Source organism: Trachypithecus francoisi, unplaced genomic scaffold (assembly GCF_009764315.1).
Source record: "Trachypithecus francoisi isolate TF-2019V2 unplaced genomic scaffold, Tfra_2.0 Lachesis_group10, whole genome shotgun sequence".
NCBI lineage: Eukaryota > Metazoa > Chordata > Mammalia > Primates > Cercopithecidae > Trachypithecus > Trachypithecus francoisi.
The window spans coordinates 11128239-11146175 of NW_022681455.1; the positions used below are offsets into that span (position 1 = coordinate 11128239).

At 46.3% G+C, this 17937-nt stretch overlaps 2 protein-coding genes across 2 annotated transcripts in view; one reads left to right on the forward strand and one right to left on the reverse strand.

Annotated features, from left to right (window-relative positions):
• Positions 1–1064: 1064 nt before the first annotated feature.
• SMIM13 (small integral membrane protein 13) overlaps positions 1065–17937 on the forward strand; it is a 43022-nt gene continuing 26149 nt past the window's right edge. Inside the window, exon 1 of the mRNA XM_033216218.1 lies at positions 1065–2045. Within this exon, the coding sequence (XP_033072109.1) occupies positions 1970–2045 (76 nt within the window). The 5' untranslated portion in view covers positions 1065–1969. The remainder of the gene's footprint in view (positions 2046–17937) is intronic.
• On the reverse strand, positions 8823–16626 carry ERVFRD-1 (endogenous retrovirus group FRD member 1, envelope). The gene is made up of 2 exons (XM_033216214.1): positions 16577–16626; positions 8823–11969 (listed from the first exon to the last, which is right to left on the reverse strand). Exon 2 carries the CDS (start codon positions 11647–11649, stop codon positions 10036–10038), a length of 1614 nt encoding a protein of 537 aa, XP_033072105.1. The 5' UTR covers positions 11650–11969; positions 16577–16626; the 3' UTR covers positions 8823–10035.

Genomic DNA, 17937 nt, shown 5'->3' on the forward strand with positions numbered 1-17937 from the left:
TGGCGTTTTTTTTTTTTTTTTTTTTGATACGGAGTCTCTCTGTCGCCCAAGCTGGAGTGCAGTGGCGCGATCTCGGTACACTGCAACCTCGGCCTCCGGAGTTCAAGCGATTCTCCTGCGTCAGCCTCCCGAGTAGATGAAATTACAGGCGCCCACCACTACCCCTGGCTAATTTTTGTATTTTTAGTAGAGACCAGGGTTTCACCAGTTGGCCAGGCTGGTCTCGATCTCCTGACCTCAGGTCATCTGCCCACCTCGGCCTCCCAAAGTGCTGGGATTACAGGCGTGAGCCACCTCGCCTAGCCCTGACGGCTATTTTCAACTGGTTTTTAATAAAATGTGCTTTACTTATGCAAAATAATTGAACCATCCATGAAAAAAGCACAAACTGATTTTTTGGTAAATATATCTTAATTTCACTGGGTCCATTCTCTTCACAGGAATCTATATTAAATCTGTTGCAAAGCAAGTAATTATCCTTTAATGTATTTTTACATATGGTATCTGTTCCTAATGTTGCTTCTTAGGGAATACAGTTCACATAGTAGGGCAGCTGGGTATGGCAGGATACATTTATTAAATCAAGAGATTGCTGCTTAGAACTTTCGTGTTTGTTTTTGGAGACAGAAGACAGGGAACTGTAATTTCTAGAAGAGTAGAAAGATATCTCAGGAAGCAAGAGAGTCACAGGAAAACGCGAAGACTCTGATTCCTTCTGAAAGAGGGACACATTTACCCTCTATTCTTCTCGGGGCACCTCTTTAACAAGTGAATGTAATCGGGCGGAAGTGGGGAGTTTTAATTTTAGGTGGAGACAGAATAGTTGAGATTATGAAAGTGTCTTGTTTCGTAGAGGTTGCTCCAAGCTGTGGGTCAGCTGTCGTTTGGTCTCAAGGAAGCAGCTGTCTAACTTACAACTCAGGCAGGCGATTTGAGGGCAGTGCTGCTGTCCTTAAGTCACCCGCGGGCCATTTCTGAAATGCTTTACCTACGAAAAGACAGAAGGTAACATCTGTTGCAAGGGAAAAATGAGGGACCTGAGTGTTTCCTCCAAGTCCCAAATATCCAACCTTCGCCCCCGGCAACAGGGCTAGGTGCACGAGCAACCAGTTTTTCAGGTAGCCGCCTCCTCTTTCCTCCCTCGGCGTACTTCATCGATCACCGCTAGAAACAAAACGACTTCGTATACCGAGTAATGGTTGAAATCTCACTGGCGCCTCAGCAGTGCAGGAAGGCAAATCCGCGGCTTCGGAGAAGGCCAGCCCACCTTCTTCCGACTGAGGCAACTTGAGCAAGACCAAAGGCAGAGCGGCCCCAGGATGGAAGCAGCGAAGCCAGATTGGGCGGTGCTTTCTGGGAGTTGTAGTCCCTGTGAGACAACGCCCTGCCGTCTCCACCAGGCTCTGCACTCCATCTCCCAGCCGCCCCCGCGCCGCGGAGGAGGCGAGCTCGGTGATGAGCTGCCGCAGCGGTAGGGGGCCTGGGGCGGAGAAGCCGCCGCAGCCGCGGCCGGGAGGCGCTGACATCTGGCTTCCCTGGGGTCTCAGAGACACTTGGGTGGACAGCGACGAAGGCTTTGTGGGCGCCGTGTGTCCCCGTGCTAACCCTCTGTCCTCCCCACAGGCGCGCGGTGTCCGCCATGGAAGCGCATCCGACCGCCGGGGTCTCTGGGTGCCGCGGCCTCGGCTTCCCGTGGCGATGAGGGACTAGAGGCGCCCTGCGGCCCGCCTGACTCCAGCGCTCTGGCCACCCGGGCGGGAAAGGGATCGGGCGGGCGGGCGGTCCCACAGTGCCCGCCTTTGCGCCGCCCCACCCCTTGAGGGCGCTGCCGAGGGGGCGCCAGCCGCCCATGCCGCCCCGGCGCCCAGCCGCGCCTGGCGCCCGCAGCTGAAGCGCAGGACGCGCGGCCGCCCTCGCTCACCGCCGTCCGCGCCCGCCGCCCCGAGCCGTCCGCCCTTCTGCCCCCAAGATGTGGCACAGCGTCGGGCTGACCCTGCTTGTGTTCGTGGCTACTCTGCTGATCGTCCTGCTGCTGATGGTGTGCGGTGAGTGGGGGCGGCAGCCGCGGGGCAGTTCCACACGCCGAGTCGCTGATCTGATGTTTTTTTGTTTTTGTTTTTGTTTGTTTGTTTATTTTAAAAAGGGCGTGGAGGACAAGTGTCTTAAAATCAACTGTTGTCCCTTAGCCTCTAGGGCTGAGCGCAGAGGTGGGCCCTTTACCCATGGCCGGCCCTCGGGCATCCTGGGGGAGGGAGAGGATAGGCTCCAGGGCTTCCTGACTCTGAGTGAAACTCTGTCTTGCTTCGCCGGCAGCGTCTGCTCTTGATTTCATTCTCACCACAGGCTGCTCAGATTGTAACCTTGGCCTGCATTCGAAGGTGAAGTGATTGGTTAGTCCTTTTTCATTTGCACAGATTCTTACCTTCATGATGAGAGGTGTCACCTTCGTTTCATCAGCGGGTGGGCTAGCGTTGGGTTTCCAGCACCCATTCAATTGTTTACTCAGAGTTCAGCCTTAAACTCAATTGCAAGCAGAGATGTCGAGACCAGGCAGAGCTTAAAAACACCGGCTATATTAAACTTCCAGGGTCAGGTAACCTAACTCTCAGTTCTATCATAATGGTGCTATTTTGAATGCTGTGCGTATTTTCCTTCTTGGAATGAGAGGACGTTCAGCTTTCTTCTTAAGATAATATTAGCCCAATTTTAGATCTTTTTGATTTCTTCGTACATATATAGTAGCTGATAACCACAGGTCTGTTAGCAAAGTGGCTGAGCAATTGTGAAAATCTAAAAAGTATATAGAACACATGTCAGTGAGTTTATACATATTTATGAAACTGAAGTATGGGTTCAGGTTGATGTAATAAGGGGTCAGAATTCATACAGATACTATAGGGCTTGTTCATTACACGATAAATGTCCAAATTATTAGTGACGCTATGGAAGACGTGTGCACTTGTGCATATGCGTATATATGTATTTATAAACTTGTAGGTTTATTTTATTTTATTTTTTGAGATGGAGTCTCGTTCTTGTCGCCCAGGCAGGAGTGCAATGGCCTGATCTTGGCCCACTGTAACCTCCGCCTCCTGGGTTTAAGTAATTTTGCTGCCTCAGCCTCTGGAGTAGCTGTAGCCGGGATTACAGGCGCCCACCACCATGACCAGCTAATTTTTGTATTTTTAGTAGAGATGGGGTTTAACCGCGTTGGCCAGGCTGGTCTTGAACTCTTGACCTCATGAGATCCACCCGCCTTGGCCTCCCAAAGTGCTGGGATTACAGGCATGAGCCACCGCGCCTGGCCTTTTATGTATGTTTAAAATTTGTTGTGCTTTACTATAACACCAGATTAAAGCTTCTAATTTACAGCTTTTCTTTTCTGATGAGATAAAGCAATTGAATAACTTTTCTTAATTTTTTGCTTGTGATGTCAACAAGCAGAAGAATATTAGAATATTGAACTAATTGTAGATGTTTAAGGTTCTTGAAGTAAGGAGAACAAAATCCTTGTGATATGTTTGGATGTGGGGAAGGAGGGAAAGCATTTATTACCCTTTCTAGTTTGAAAATGCAAGCTATCTGGACATGGGAATGTGACATGTAGACCCTACCATACCTTGGCTAGGATATTTGGCAAATTTACCTCTGTGACTTCAGAATTCCAAATTGTTCTCTCATCTCTAAACAGCTATTTGATGGTTTAATTATACAAATTTTTCTAAAACTGCTTTTAGTTTCAGAAACATTAAAGAATAAGAGAGATGAAGTGTGCTAGGACAGCAGTCCCCAACCTTTTTGGCACCAGGGACTCGTTTCGTGGAAAATAATTTTTCCACAGACGGAGCAGGGATGGTTTTGGGATAAAATCATTCTACCTCAGATCATCAGGCATTAGTTGGATTCTCATAAGCAGTGAGCAACCTAGATCCCTCCTATGCGCAGTTCACCATAGGTTCACAATAGGTGCTCCTATGAGAATCTAATGTGCCGCTGATCAGACAGGAGGCAGAGCTCAGATGGTACCGCTCGCCGCCTGTATGGGCCAGGGACCTGTGTGCTAGAGATGGGGACCCCTGTGCTAGGACACCTTAGTTGTTTGGAATGATCAAGAACTAAAAGCTCCATGATGAAGTAATCAATACTTTTTGTTGTTGTTGTTGGGAGAACTGATGATGGAGTAGCCTCATCTTTTGACTAGGATGGGGCGGGAACTTGGGGAGAAGAGGCAAGGATCAGACCAGACTTGAGAGAGAAACTAGAGTGTGATATTAGTTTGCCAGGGCTGCCATGACAAAATACCAGAGACTGGTGGGTGGCTTAAGCAACACATTTCTTTTCTTTCTTATCGTTTTTTTTTTTTTTTTTTTGAGATGGTGTTTCACTCTTGTTGCCCAGGCTAGAGTGCAATGGCGCGATCTCGGCCCACTGCAACCTCTGCCACCCGGGTTCAAGCAATTCTCCTACCTCAGCCTCCTGAGTAGCTGGGATCACAGGCCTGTGCCAGTATGCCTGGCTAATTTTCTATTTTTAATAGAGATGGGCTTTCTCCGTGTTGGCCAGGCTGGTCTTGATCTCCCGACCTCAGATGATCCACCTACCTCGGCCTCCCAAAGTGCTGGGATTACAGGCGTGAGCCACTGCGCCTGGCCCAATGTCTGGCTAGTTTTGTATTTTTAGTAGAGACGGGGTTTCTCCATGTTGGTCAGTCAGGCGGGGGTTGAGCTCAGGTGATCTGCCCACCTCGACCTCCCAAAGTGCTGGGATTACAGGTGTGAGCCACCCATGCCTGGCCGAACACATTTCTTTTCTTTTTTTTTTCTTTTATTTTTTTGATCTGGAGTCTCGCTCTGTTGCCCAGGCTGGAGTACAATGGCACAATCTCGGCTCACTGCAACCTCCGTCTCCCGAGTTCAAGCGATTCTCCTGCCTCAGCCTCCCAAGTAGCTGGGATTATAGGCGCCACCAGTACACCTGGCTAATTTTTGTATTTTTAGTAGAGATGGGCTTTCACCATGTTAGTCAGGGTGGTCTTGAACTCCTGACCTCAGGCGATCCGCCCGCCTGAACACATTTGTTTTCTTACATCTCTGGAAATGTCAGAGATCAGCAGGATTGATTTTCTCCTGAGGCTACTCCCCTTAGCTTGTAGATGGTGGTCTTCTCCTTGTGTCTTCACATAGTCTCTTCTTTGTGTGTTCTAATCTCTTTATAAGTCACTGGATTATGCTCCCTCACCCTATGACTTTATTTAACCTCAATTACCTCTTTAAAAACCTTATCTACAGGCCGGGCATGGCGGCTCACGCTTGTAATCCCAGCCCTTTGGAAGGCTGAGACAGGCAGATCACCTGAGGTCAGGAGTTCGAGACCAGTCTGGCCAACATGGCAAATCCTCATCTCTACTAAAAAAAAAAAAATACCAAAAATTTGCCGGGCATGATGGCACATGTCTGTAATCCCAGCTGCTCGGGAGGCTGAGGCAGGAGAACTGCTTGAACCCAGTAGGCGGAGGATGCAGTGAGCCGACATCGCACCATAGCACTCCAGCCTGGGTGACAAGAGTAAAACTCCGTCTTGAAAAAAAAAAATTCAGAAGTATATTGTCTTCTCCGTGCCCCCCACCACCTTGATCTTCAGCCTGCATTAGTCTCCTAACTAGTCTTTTTTCCAACCCATCTTAAATCACTTTTCACATACTAGCCACACTGTTTTATGAAGAATATTTTATCACCAGTCTAGTTTCAAAAGTCAATAGTACTTATGAAGAACTGGTTCCTTTCAACTCTGTTTCACTATTTTCCTGGTTATTTTCTTTCATATTTCTAAATAACATTCATTACTGTCTCTTGATTTTGCATTTTTAGACATTATTAACCATGGTAGATGCTCCATCCATTTCTTTCTCTCCTTGCCATTGAAATACATTTAGTTGACTTAATAGTGTGGATTTATATTTTGACTCTATAAACATTATTCTCTGCTGGTTAAATAGTGTAATATGACCACACTTTCATTCTTACATGATTCTTCATTTTTTTTTTTTTTTGAGACGGAGGCTGGCTCTGTCGCCCAGGCTGGGGTGCAGTGGCCAGATCTCAGCTCACTGCAAGCTCCACCTCCCGGGTTTACGCCATTCTCCTGCCTCAGCCTCCCTAGTAGCTGGAACTACAGGCGCCCGCCACCTCGTCCGACTAGTTTTTTTTGTATTTTTTAGTAGAGATGGGGTTTCACCGTGTTAGCCAGGATGGTCTCGATCTCCTGACCTCATGATCCACCCGTCTCGGCCTCCCAAAGTGCTGGGATTACAGGTTTGAGCCACCGCACCCGGCCGATTCTTCATTTTTTTGAAGTTAATACATAATTGCCTTTTTAGCTTACCTACTGTTGCTTTGGTACATTGTTGTTTTTTTTTTTTGTTTTGTTTTCTGAGAGGGAGTCTCACTCTGTTGCCCAGACTGGAGTCCAGTGGCGCGATCTCGGCTCACTGCAACCTTCACCTCCTGGGTTCGAGTGATTCTCCTGCCTCAGCCTTCTGAGTAGCTGGGACTACAGGTGCCCGCCACCATGCCCAGCTAATTTTTGGTATTTTTAGTGGAGGCGAGGTTTCACCACGTTAGCCAGGATGGTCTTGATCTCCTGACCTCGTGATCCACCCACCTCGGCCTTCCAAAGTACTGGGATTACAGGTGTGAGCCACCATGCCTGGCCTGCTTTGGTACATTGTTATGTGCCCCCTACCAGATGTTCCACAATCTCTTACACTCATCAGTAGTATTTCCCGCATGTTCAAATGGAATGCTTTTCCCCTCCTTCCCCCGCCCACTCCAGAACCTTCCTTCTTTCTCAACAGCTGTCATTCTGCAGAAAGTTGTACTTTCTCTGTCCTGTTCTGTACCCTGTTTTCTGGGTCTCATGTCATTATCTTTTTCAGTTTCCATTCTTTTTTTGTTGGAGCACATTTTCTAGTAGCTTTTTAGGAAAGAATGCATGAAAAATAATTTTTTGAGCTAATGCATACCTGGAAATGTCTCTATTTGTTTATATTCTACCTTTATACTTGATTGATAATTTGAATAGGTTTTGGGGTTGCAAATGATTTTCACCCAAAATTTGAGAATGGTTACCCCATTGATTTCTTGCTTCCAGGTCTGGTATTGAAAAATTTAATGCCTTCTGTTTCCTTGTCGTTATACATGACTTGGTTTCTCTTTCAAGATGCTTTTTGGATAGCCTTTTGGTCATTGTATACTGAAAAGTCATAATGATGTGCCTTTGTATGTGTCTCTTTCATTTTTCTAGGTCCCTTCACTTCAGATTTTTTCCTCGTTTCTGGGGAAATTTTCTACTAGATTTGTGATCGTTTTCTCCTCTCCATTTTCTTTTTTTTTTTTTTTCTTTTCTCTCTGAAACTTCTGGTAGTTGTATGCTGGACCTCTTGGATTGATTCTTTAATTTTATCTTTTTATCTCCTAATTCCCTCCTCCCCCTTTCTTCTGGAGGATGTTTGGGGCTTTATCTTCTGTCTCTTAAAATGAATTTTTAGTTGTAGCTGTCCAGTTTTTAATTTCAGAACTTTGTTGTTATATGATCAGCGTTGGACCTAGGCTGATCTGTGACTGTCTGATCAAGTCACACAGCTGGCATTGCCGCTTACTAGCTGTGTGGCTTGAGCAATGCACTCAACCTCTCTTATTTCAGCTGGTAGGTAAATTCACAAATAATTCAGGAATCCTGAGGTTCAACTGTGTTTCTGCTTATTTATCTTACATTGAGGTACTGTGACTGTAACAGAGCTGTTTCTTGCAATACCGGGTTGCAGTGAAGAGGTTTTATGGTAGGGCTTCTGAAGGAGGGGATGGAAGGAAACTCCAAATCCATCTTGGAGGGGTTTGGGGCTAGGGTTTAAGGGTTTGGAGTGGGCGGATTGATTGGTCAAAGGGCCCAGGGGTGAAGCTATGGGACAGGGAGATAAAGACACTGTTCTCGTGCTGATTTGATTCCTCTGTAGGGTGTCTTTAAACTGGTCGTAAACTGGTGACAGCTGTTTTACTCTAATTCCAGAACCTGAAAAATGTCTTAAGCAATTTTTTTTTTTTGAGACAGAGTCTCATCTGTGGCCCAGGCTGGAGTGGAGTGGCACAATCGCCGCTCACTGCAACCTCTGCCTCCTGGGTTCAAGTGATTCTCATGCCTCAACCTCCCAAGTAGCTGGATTACAGGCATGCACCTCCACGCCCGGCTAATTTTTTGTATTTTTAGTAGAGACAGGGTTTCACTATGTTGACCAGGCAGGCTGGTCTTGAACTCCTGATCTCGTGATCCGCCCGCCTCGGCCTCCCAAAGTGCTGGGATTACAGGCGTGAACCACTGCGCCTGGCCTCATCTTAAGCAATTCTTAAAAGCCTTATGATTCTAACTCAAAAATCTTATTTTTAGGCACCATGGAGATGCAAATGGACAGTATCTAGCGTATTGTGACTTTTGGTTACAAGAAAATGGGTCAAAGTGCAGCTTGATTAAACTACATTGCTGTCCAGAATTCTCATTAACCCTGTGAGGATGACTTTAGTACAGGTGAATATATATGAATTAATTGACTTTTGAAAAATCAATTTTTAAAGATTAAATTTGGTTTTTAGAAATTTAAACTATCCTTAGATTAATACAGTTTTACTTAGGATGATGTACATATTTCAAAGGTAGTAGACTGAGGTAAAACATGTTGATTACAGAAAAGTGTGAACAAATTTTGTAGGTTGTCTAGTTCGTTGGTTTTCGTACAATTTGCAAAGATGTGTTAAGAAATCAACTTAGGCACGTTAGCAGTTTAGAGAGTTTATTTGAGCAAAGGTAATTCATGAACAGGCAGTGCCAAACTGCAAGCAACTGGGTCTTTACTGCAGAGGTACAAGGGGAAAACTTTTATAAGGTACTCACAGAAGCAAGACAAAGAAAATACTTGGTTAAAGTAGAAAGGACCCAGTTAGAGGTTAGTTGGTGGTTTCTGATTGGTTAAGCTTAAGTTTTGTTTGGCTGTTTACACTGAGTTGAGTGTTAGTTTGCTTGGTGCTGGAACCTAAATTGTGGAACTGTTATCAGCAGCAAATCCAGTGGGTCTGCAGCAAACTCCATCCTTGCCCCCCGGAGGAGAGGAGGGAATTTGGCCGGGAGGCGTAAGGTAGCCTGACAGTCCCGGGCTCAAGTTTTAGAGCAGGAGTGAAAGTTGTAGAGCAAGAACAAAAGGAAGCAAAGTGCACTGGAAGAGAGCCAAGCGGGCTACTTGAGAGATCCAATTGCCCTGCTAGGCCCTTGACTTGGGGTTTTATACATTGGCGTGGTTCCAGGATTTCCATTTCTCCTCCTCTGGTTTTTTTTGGGGGTGGGCTGTCTGCATGCACAGTGCTCTGCCAGCACTTGGGAGGGGACGCATGTGCAGTGTGTTTACTGAAGTTGTGCACGTGTTCACTGGAGGGGTTTTTCCCTTGCCAGTCAAGCCTTCCTAAAGGAAGGTCGTATGCGACCTAAATGCCACTATTTTGCCTCTTAGGGTGCATGCTTGGGCCTATGCACCCAACTCCTGAGATTTTATCAGGAAGCTGCCGATGACCAGCTTCAGGTGTTTCCTATCTATTGGGAGCCCATCGTTCCCTGGCGCCAGCTGCCATTCATTATTATGTTAGCAACACAGCTTAACAACTGCTTGACCATCACCTGATGGTTGCTTGACATTCCTGGTGAGGGGGCCCTCCCGTGCCCTGCTCATGTCTGACTAGCTACCTGCTCCAACATTTCCCCCCGTCAAGAGTCCAAGACCCAATTATTTGGGAAAATGGACGAAGGTCAGTCTTCTTTAACTGCTTCCTGCTGACAGAGGGGCTGTTGTGGTTGTTCTTTGGGTCTTGGCCTCTTGCTAGCTGTCAGGGCAGGATGGCTCTGTGGATTGACAAAAGCCGTATCCAGCCAGATCCACAGGAGACGGGGCAGGATTTTGCCTCTGTCGTGTCCCACTAGTGAGCAGTCTAGGGGCCCTCTTTAGAAGGGTGACTCTTGAATATTGCGAGGACGGCATCTCGCACTGTTTGTCTGAAGCTTTATGGCCTGAAGGCGAGAGGAGACAAATTGAGTTATTAGATTTAGGAGACATGGACCAAAAAGGAGCAAAAGTAGGAGACTAACAAGTGGGCCTATAAAGGGAAGAACCCAAGAGAACCATTTCCAAGTTCCTTCCCAAATTAACCAACCCTGAGTGGCTCGTTCCCGTAAACTAGAGGCTTGATTTAAGAGTTGTCTGATGTTGTCTTGTACTTTTCCTGATTGATTTACCCAAAAGCAACATTTTTCATCTAAAGCCAAACAAATTCCTCCCTGTGCTGCCGTTAACATGTCTAGTCCTCGACGATTTTGGAGGACTACGGCTGCTAAAGAGTCGATTTGTTCTTGCAAAGTCGTTAAGGTTTTAGCCATGGTGTCAATGTTCTTGGCTATTTCCTTTGAGAGCTGGCTGTAGGTGAAGGAAGCTTTTGTGATTCCAGCAATTCCGGTTCCCGTACCGGCTAGAATGCCAAGTCCCGCGAGAAGGGGAATGAAATGGATTGCCCTCCTCACCCTGGGCAACTGGGAATTCCCATAGATTGGTATTGGAAGAGAGAGATTGCCAGGGGCTATGAAGATGTCCGGGGTTACATAGCCTATGGTACAAGTTCCAGTCCAGTTAGTGGGGAGGCACTGGTGAATCGACTGGCCACAAATATAAAAGGCTCCTTGAGTTTTAAGGCATGTAGAGATATGAAAATGAAATAAGGGGGTGAGGGAGGTTCCAAAAAATTCTGAGACTGCTGATATGCCCAGGTAGCTGGTGGCTATAGTCATGCCTGCTAAGACTTGGACGCAGGGTGTTTGGCTCTGGTTAGCTCCCTTGGTTTTATTTTCCCAAAAAAGAGAATTTCGAGTTTGGTCCAGTAGAACCCATTCTGCTGGAGAGCTGAGGTTGGGAATTTGCAGACATTGGTTGTAATCAGCAGGCCGAAACCAGAAATTTCGAGTTCTACATGAGCTTGGGCGTCCCTGGCAAAACTGGGTGGATTTATCTAGCAAAGTTCCCCGAGGAAAAGTAATATTTGGAGGTTTGGGGAATCTTGGTTGATGGCGGAATTGGTTGTGGGTGTATGTTTGATAAGTTTGTTGGTTAGGATCTACAGTGAAAGTAACATTACAGACTGTACTTGGAAGAGTGCCTACATTTGTTCCATTTTTCCTTTTGGCTGTAACACAAATAGGGGCTTTTCCCATTAAGTTGATATTTGTAAAGATGGGTCCGAAAATGGGAGGTTTCTGGCGGATATCAGGGAAATCTTGCTTTACCGTTGAAAGAAGGCTATTTGCAGGCGTCATCAATCCTTTCAGATTAGGGTCCCATTGATAGGAAATATGTAATTCCGCCTCTATGCTTGTCCATTCTCTGGGCGAGGCTGGATAAGCTGTCCCTGGCGTTTCAGTGGAAGAGCTAGTACATAACCAGCAACTGGTGGAGTAAGGGGATCCTGTACTTTGGAGCAGTTGCTGAGCTTTTTCCAATAACGGGAAATCAGGATGGCGGTAGGCTGCTAGTAAAGGCGTGAGAATGAGAACCAGCAGGAGCAGGCCCATGGTGACCTAAGAGAAACTGGTCACAAAACGAGCTGCCAATGGAACTCCTGGTAGTCTACAAGTTAGGGTTAAAATGGTGATAACAATCAGAGCAGTTGCCGATACAATTTCTAGTATTGGGATCACCTTACTTTGAGGCGAAAGGATGTTGGTGGGGCATTACTTATCTTTTTGTTTAAAGAGGAATTTTAGATCTTCCAGTGCCTCGCAAGTGTATTCTGGAGCTGAGGTTGCTGGTTCTGGCTCTGGTGTTTAAGGGCCTTTCCACGGCTTCACTTGAGTGTGATGGATCTAGCTGGCAGTCTCCAGTACTGTAATGGCTGTAGGGGTAGATAACAGAATGGTGAAGGGGCCCTTTCAGATAGGAGTTTGTTGGGAATTTGGGGTTCCATCCTTCCAGACATTAATGAGAAGTTGTGAGCCTACAGGATATAGAGGTGGGGATTTTTCCCCTTCAGATTTTGGGTTTGTTTGTAAACCATATTCCCAGAAAGCCTGCGAGAAGCCTGCTAAAGAAGAAACATAGTGGGTGACTTTGGCAGTTTCTTCAGCTAGTAATGTCAGAATATAGGAATGGCCTACCATATAAAGCCTTGAAGGGGCTTAATTGCAAGGGAGCCTTAGGGGCAACAAATCAGAAGGAAGGCTAAAGCTAAGAGGTCCACCCATGGCTGTGCTGTTTCCTCGCAGAGTTTGTTGGGGATATGTTTGAGGGTTTGGTTCTTTCTTTCCACTTTTCCTGAAGATTACTGTCTCCTGGCAGAGTGAAGCTTTATGTCCAGGGCACTACTAACCTGTTGAGTTAATTGGGAAATGAAGGATGGACCTTTGTCACTCTGCAATGACCTGGGTTGCCTGAACTGAGGAATGCGTTCTTTTAGGAGGAATTTAGCTACCTCCTGTGCCTTTTCAGTCCTCGTGAGGCAGGCTTCTACCCATCCTGTGAAGGTGTCTACACAGACCAAGAGGTACTTACACCTGCGGTGTGCAGGAAGCTGAGTGAAGTCCATCTGTCGGTCCTCTGCAGGGTATGTACCTCTCCTTTTACTGATGGAGAGGGCTTCCCCGTATGGGGATTATTTGTAGTGCACAAAGTGCAGGCTTGACAAACCTGTTGGATAGTTTTATTTACTCCTGAACACCCATTTACAAATTTGCCCTAGACTGTCTTTTCTAAAGTGGCAGGAGTCCTGTAAACTCTTGATGATTTCCATTGGGAGGTTTTAGGTAGATGGAGAAGTTCTCCCAAGCTATACCATCCATTGGTTTCTTTTCAGTACCCATGTTGGGTGGCCCAATCTGTTTCTTCCTTAGTGTATTGGAGAGAGGGCAGCTGCATTGGAGAGAGAGGAGCAAGGCCCCCATGAAGGTATCTTTAGAGATGCCTGTCTCTTTAGCTGTTTAGTCAGCTACCCTGTTTCCCCATGTCATTTCATCAGAGCCCCTTTGGTGTCCTTTACTGTGCACTGTTGCCAGTTCCTGGGGCAAATGAACAGCCTCCAATAGCTCTAAGATTTGAGGCCCATACTTAATTTGAGTATCTGGAGCTGTTAGGTACACCCTCTCCTTCCAGAGAGCCGTGTGGGTGTGAAGCACCAGAAATGTGTATTTGGAATCTGTATATACTCTTTTTCTTTCCCCTAGTTTAGGACTTTGGTCAGCGCAGTGAGTTTAGCTAGTTGCACAGAGATCCCCAGGGACAGAGCTTTAGTCTTCCTGGCTGGCATAAATTTGGTTAAGTATCTCACAACACAAATGTGGTGTCGTGGTCTCCTGGTAGTGGCAGTAAGGAAACTGGGTTAAGGGTGGAACACTGCTCAACCATTACCTATGGGTTTTCTAACACCAGGACTTGGTACTTTAGGAGTCTGTTTTCAGACACCGTGTATCCTCTGGCTGCAAGGATATTTAGTGTTTGGACTAGATGTTGGATTCCCAGCTCTCTTGTTGGGGAGCAGATTAACAGGTCGTCCATCTATTGTAGGAGACACTCTCTCCTCTCAAGACTTAGGTCCTGCAAATCTCTAGCCAGGGCTTGCCCAGACCAGTGGGGAATGTCTCTGAAACCTTGGGGAAGCACTGTCCAGGTGAGCTGTTGACTCCTTCCTTTTCATTCTCCCACTCAAATGCAAATAGAAATTAAGAGGGTGGGTCGAGGGGGAGATACAAAAGAATGAGTCTTTAAGGTCTAAGACTGGAAACCACTGAGCATCTGGAGGTTGGAGAAGAATTATGTAAGATTGGGAAGCATTGGGTGTAGTGGGACTATTTATGATTCGCAGGTCCTGGACTAGCCTGTATTCTTCATTGCTCTTTTTAACAGGTAAGATGGGGTGTTACAGGGTATTAATAATCCATGTTTTTGAAATTTTTCAGTGAGAAGCTGAAATCCCTCTTTGGCCTCCAGCTGAAGAGGAAACTGCCTTCTACAAGGATAGCTAGAAGGATTCTTGAGCTGAATTACTATAGGCATTGCTGTTATGGCCTTTCCTGTTATTCCTGAGGCCCAGACCTCTGGATGAATGGAAAGGTCTGTGAGCAGTTCATCCTTGTGTATGGTTTCCTTGAGGCATAAGATTGCATTTGAAAAAGGGGGTGTTGGCCCTGGAGGAAAGGTTAACGGAGCCCCTAGTCTGAACAAAATATCCCTACCCAAAAGGTGTGTAGGGTATTCTGGCATCACTAAAAATGAATGAGACAAGATGGTTTTCCCCCACGGGCAGCACAGAGGAGGAGTAAACCTCCAGGTTATGGGTACTTCCTATTCTCCCAGGAGGATAATTGCCTGGGAAAAGAGGTAAGCACTGAGCAGGCAGCCCTCATGTCCAAAAGAAAACTTACAGTCCATGAAGACCAGTACATAGGAGATTTCTGTCCATTTTCCCTGGTGGTAGCAAAACAAATCTAGTTGGTGGATCATATTTAAGTTCGTCTTCCGTTTTCTGGCCAAGATTCCTGGTCCTAGCGCTTTTATTCAAGCCAGGCTGTGTTACAGAAAAAAGCCTTTTCCTTTTTAGGGTTTGGGAGTCAAACTTTTCCCAGTTCTTGAAGATGTATCTGAGTAGTGTGTCCTGTGGTATGGAGACTCGATTACCCATCCACAAAGAGAGAATAGAGGAGAGAAGGGAAAAAGAATTTTCCCTCCAATTTCCCTACTGTCTTTTTCCTGAACTTACAGCATACCAGAGTGGGTAGGGCATTACCTCATTCATCCATTTTTCCTTTGCGTCTGGCAGTGTCCCCCATTCATCCTAGGGGTTCCAGAATGAACCGGTACTTACCAGGTACCCCTAACCTTGGTCCCATCTGGTTTTATGGAGGCACAATTACCCGTTTGCAAAGAAAGAGGCGAGAAGAGGGTGTCTCCCTTTGTTCTCTTAGTCCTGTGCCTATGGCAGATCACAGTGAACAGGGTGCCCCCCCGCAATTCATCCAAGGGGTTCTGGAATGAGCCAGTGTTAACTGGGTACCCCTACCCTGGTCCCATCCCATTTCTGGACCAGCCTTCATCTGTGTTGCAGTGGTAACCTGTTTTGTGTTTGTAGCCTGGAACTAGTCTTCATCTCTGTTCTATGGGTACTTTGGTCTCTTGCATCTGCCTCCTTGGGCCGTCCTATATCCATGTCTCCATGACCTTATAGTGACTCTTGTTCAGAGCATTCTAGCAACAAAATGATTGTCTCTTTTCTCAGATTCACATTTCCCATGTTCTTTAATTAGACGAGAAGCCTGTTTTTCTGCCAGTTGCTGCAAGGGGGCTGGCCTTCCCTCCCTTCAAATATAACTTTGAAGGTCCTGATACATACTGAGAAGGGCATGGAGGTGATTAGAGGATTGGAGGAAAATTTGTATTTGGGATTCTTCATCCTCCCAGGGTAACATGCAGAACAAATGCTTAAATAGATAGAACAATCCTTCTGCTACAGGAGGAAGCGGGAGGAAGCAAGAGGAATACTCATGGAAAGCATTCATATGCTCGCGGAAACAGCAGCCCTTGGATTTGAGAGCGCAATGTTTATTTGCCCTCTTGACGTAAAGGAGGAACCTCTGGAGGACTTGGTGTTTGGGATAAGGGCCTGCAAATGGCAGAGAAAGAATATTCCGTCCTCCCAAAGGGGTGCTAACTCAACAAAAAAGCAAGTGGGTGGGGTCCTTAAGGGCCACAGAGTGAGGTCCTATGCAAGCAAGCAAACCACTTCAAAAGCCAGTGAAAAACATGGCCCTGGAGCATCACAGGGGTGAAAAGCATATGGTAAGTCAAGGAGCTGGCAGAGCTGAGGTTCTGGTTGGTGTCTGTCCCAGCAGTGAGCCAACAGACAGGGAAAGGGTTGAAGGTCATCCGAACTGGTAGGGTAACAAGTATAAATATCAAGGGACATCCATAAGGGAGCCCATCTCTTGGCTAACACAGCAAGAGCTGCAGGTGTTTGAGTAAGAAACAGGGAGTGTGGGTTTAAGGCAGAGAAGAAAGTTGCAGGGCATGCAAAGTAAGAACGGAGAAAAGGCAGACTTACCCCCAAGGCAGTTGGTCCAATGGGTGTGCAAGGTCATTTTGGAATACATACAGAGAAAGGAGAATAGGTGGTGCTGGGTTTTTGGGAAAGAGCTGATTTTAGTTGAAAAAGCAGAGGAAACCCCAGATACTACATGGTGGTAGGTTTTAGCCCTACCACTCTCATCAGCCTCCTGTCCAGGGGGGTCATTAGTGTCTCAGGTCTACTCAGTGCAGACTCCAAGGTCCTTCCCACCCCTGCAAGCCATCCTTCAGGGTGAGCAGAGAGAGCAGCCGGGGGAGCAGAGCCACTGTGGCTGAGAGGAATCGTTCTAGGGGTTGGTTAGTAAGCAGGAGAGTGCAAGAGAAGAAGGAAACCACATATGAGGGTTGAACGCCTCCAGCCAAAGAAGGCAAGGCGTAGAGATGTCTTACCATTAGAGAGGGTATGCGAGTCACTGCACCACTTGAGAGATCCAACTGCCCTGTTCAGCCCTTGACTTGGGGTTTTATACATCAGCATGGTTCCGGGGTTTCCGTTTCTGCTCCTTGGATTTTTGTCTTGGGATGGGCTGTCTGCATGTGCAGTGGCCTGTCAACACTTGGGAGGAGCCACATGTGCATGTGTTTACTGAAGTTGTGTGCATGCTTTCTTGAGACATTTTTCCCTTATCAGTCAAGTGTTCCTAGAGGAAGGTCATATACTGGTTAAACTCTGACATTTTGCTTCTTAGTGCGCATGCTTGAGCCCACTTGCCCAGCTTCGGAGATCTTATCAGGAAGTTGCTGATCACCAGCTTCCGGTGTTTTCCTCTCTTTTTGGGAGACTGTCTTTCCCTTGTACTGGCCTCGACCCATTATTATTATTTTAGAGAAACAGCGTAACAACCGCCTGATCATCACCTGATGATCACCTGACATTCCTGAGGTGGGGGCCCTCTCTTGCCCTGCTCATGTCTGCTTGACTACCTACTCTAACAGAACCAGCTTAACCTAATGGCCTCCTGATTGAACTGCTTTCTTTTTTTTTTTTTTTTTTTTTTTGGAAACATTCTCACTCTGTCTCCCAGGCTGGAGTGCAGTGGTGCAATCTTGACTCACTGCAACCTCCACCTCCCGGGTTCAAGTGATTCTTGTGCCTCAGACCCCTGAATAGCTGGAATTATAGGTGTGCACCACCATGCCCAGCTAATTATTGTATTTTTAGTAGAGACCAGAGTTCACCATGGTGGCCAGGCTGATCTTGAACTCCTGACCTCAAGTGATCTGCTGTCCTTGGCCTCCCAAAATGCTGGGATTACAGGCATGAGCCACTGCACCTGGCCCAAACTGCTTTCCATAAACATAAATTTACCTTTCTAATGTAAATTGAATCATACAACATGCTTTTTATGTTTGACTTCTTTCTTACATGCTTTTTATGTTTGACTTCTTTCTTCCAGCATAATGCTTTTGAAATCTATTTGTGTTGTGTATATCAGTAATACATTCTTTTTTATTGCTGAAAGAGTATTCTGTTGTGTAGATATACCACAATTTGTTTATCCATTTACTCATTGATGGACATTAAAGTGGTTTCCAGTTTTTGGCTGTTATTATTATTATTGTTGTTGTTATTTTATTTATTTATTTATTTTGAGACGGAGTCTTGCTCTGTTGCCCAAGCTGGAGTGCAGTGGTATAATCTTGGCTCACTGCAACTTTTGCCTCCCGGATTCAAGCCATTCTCCTGCCTCAGCCTCCCAAGTAGCTGGTATTATAGGCGCCTGCCACCATGCCTATTTTTTTTTTTTTTT

What these genes read in the sequence shown, in the direction of transcription:
- ERVFRD-1 (XM_033216214.1), bottom strand. Translation starts at nt 11,649, where the DNA reads ATGGGCCTGCTCCTGCTGGTTCTCATTCTCACGCCTTTACTAGCAGCC.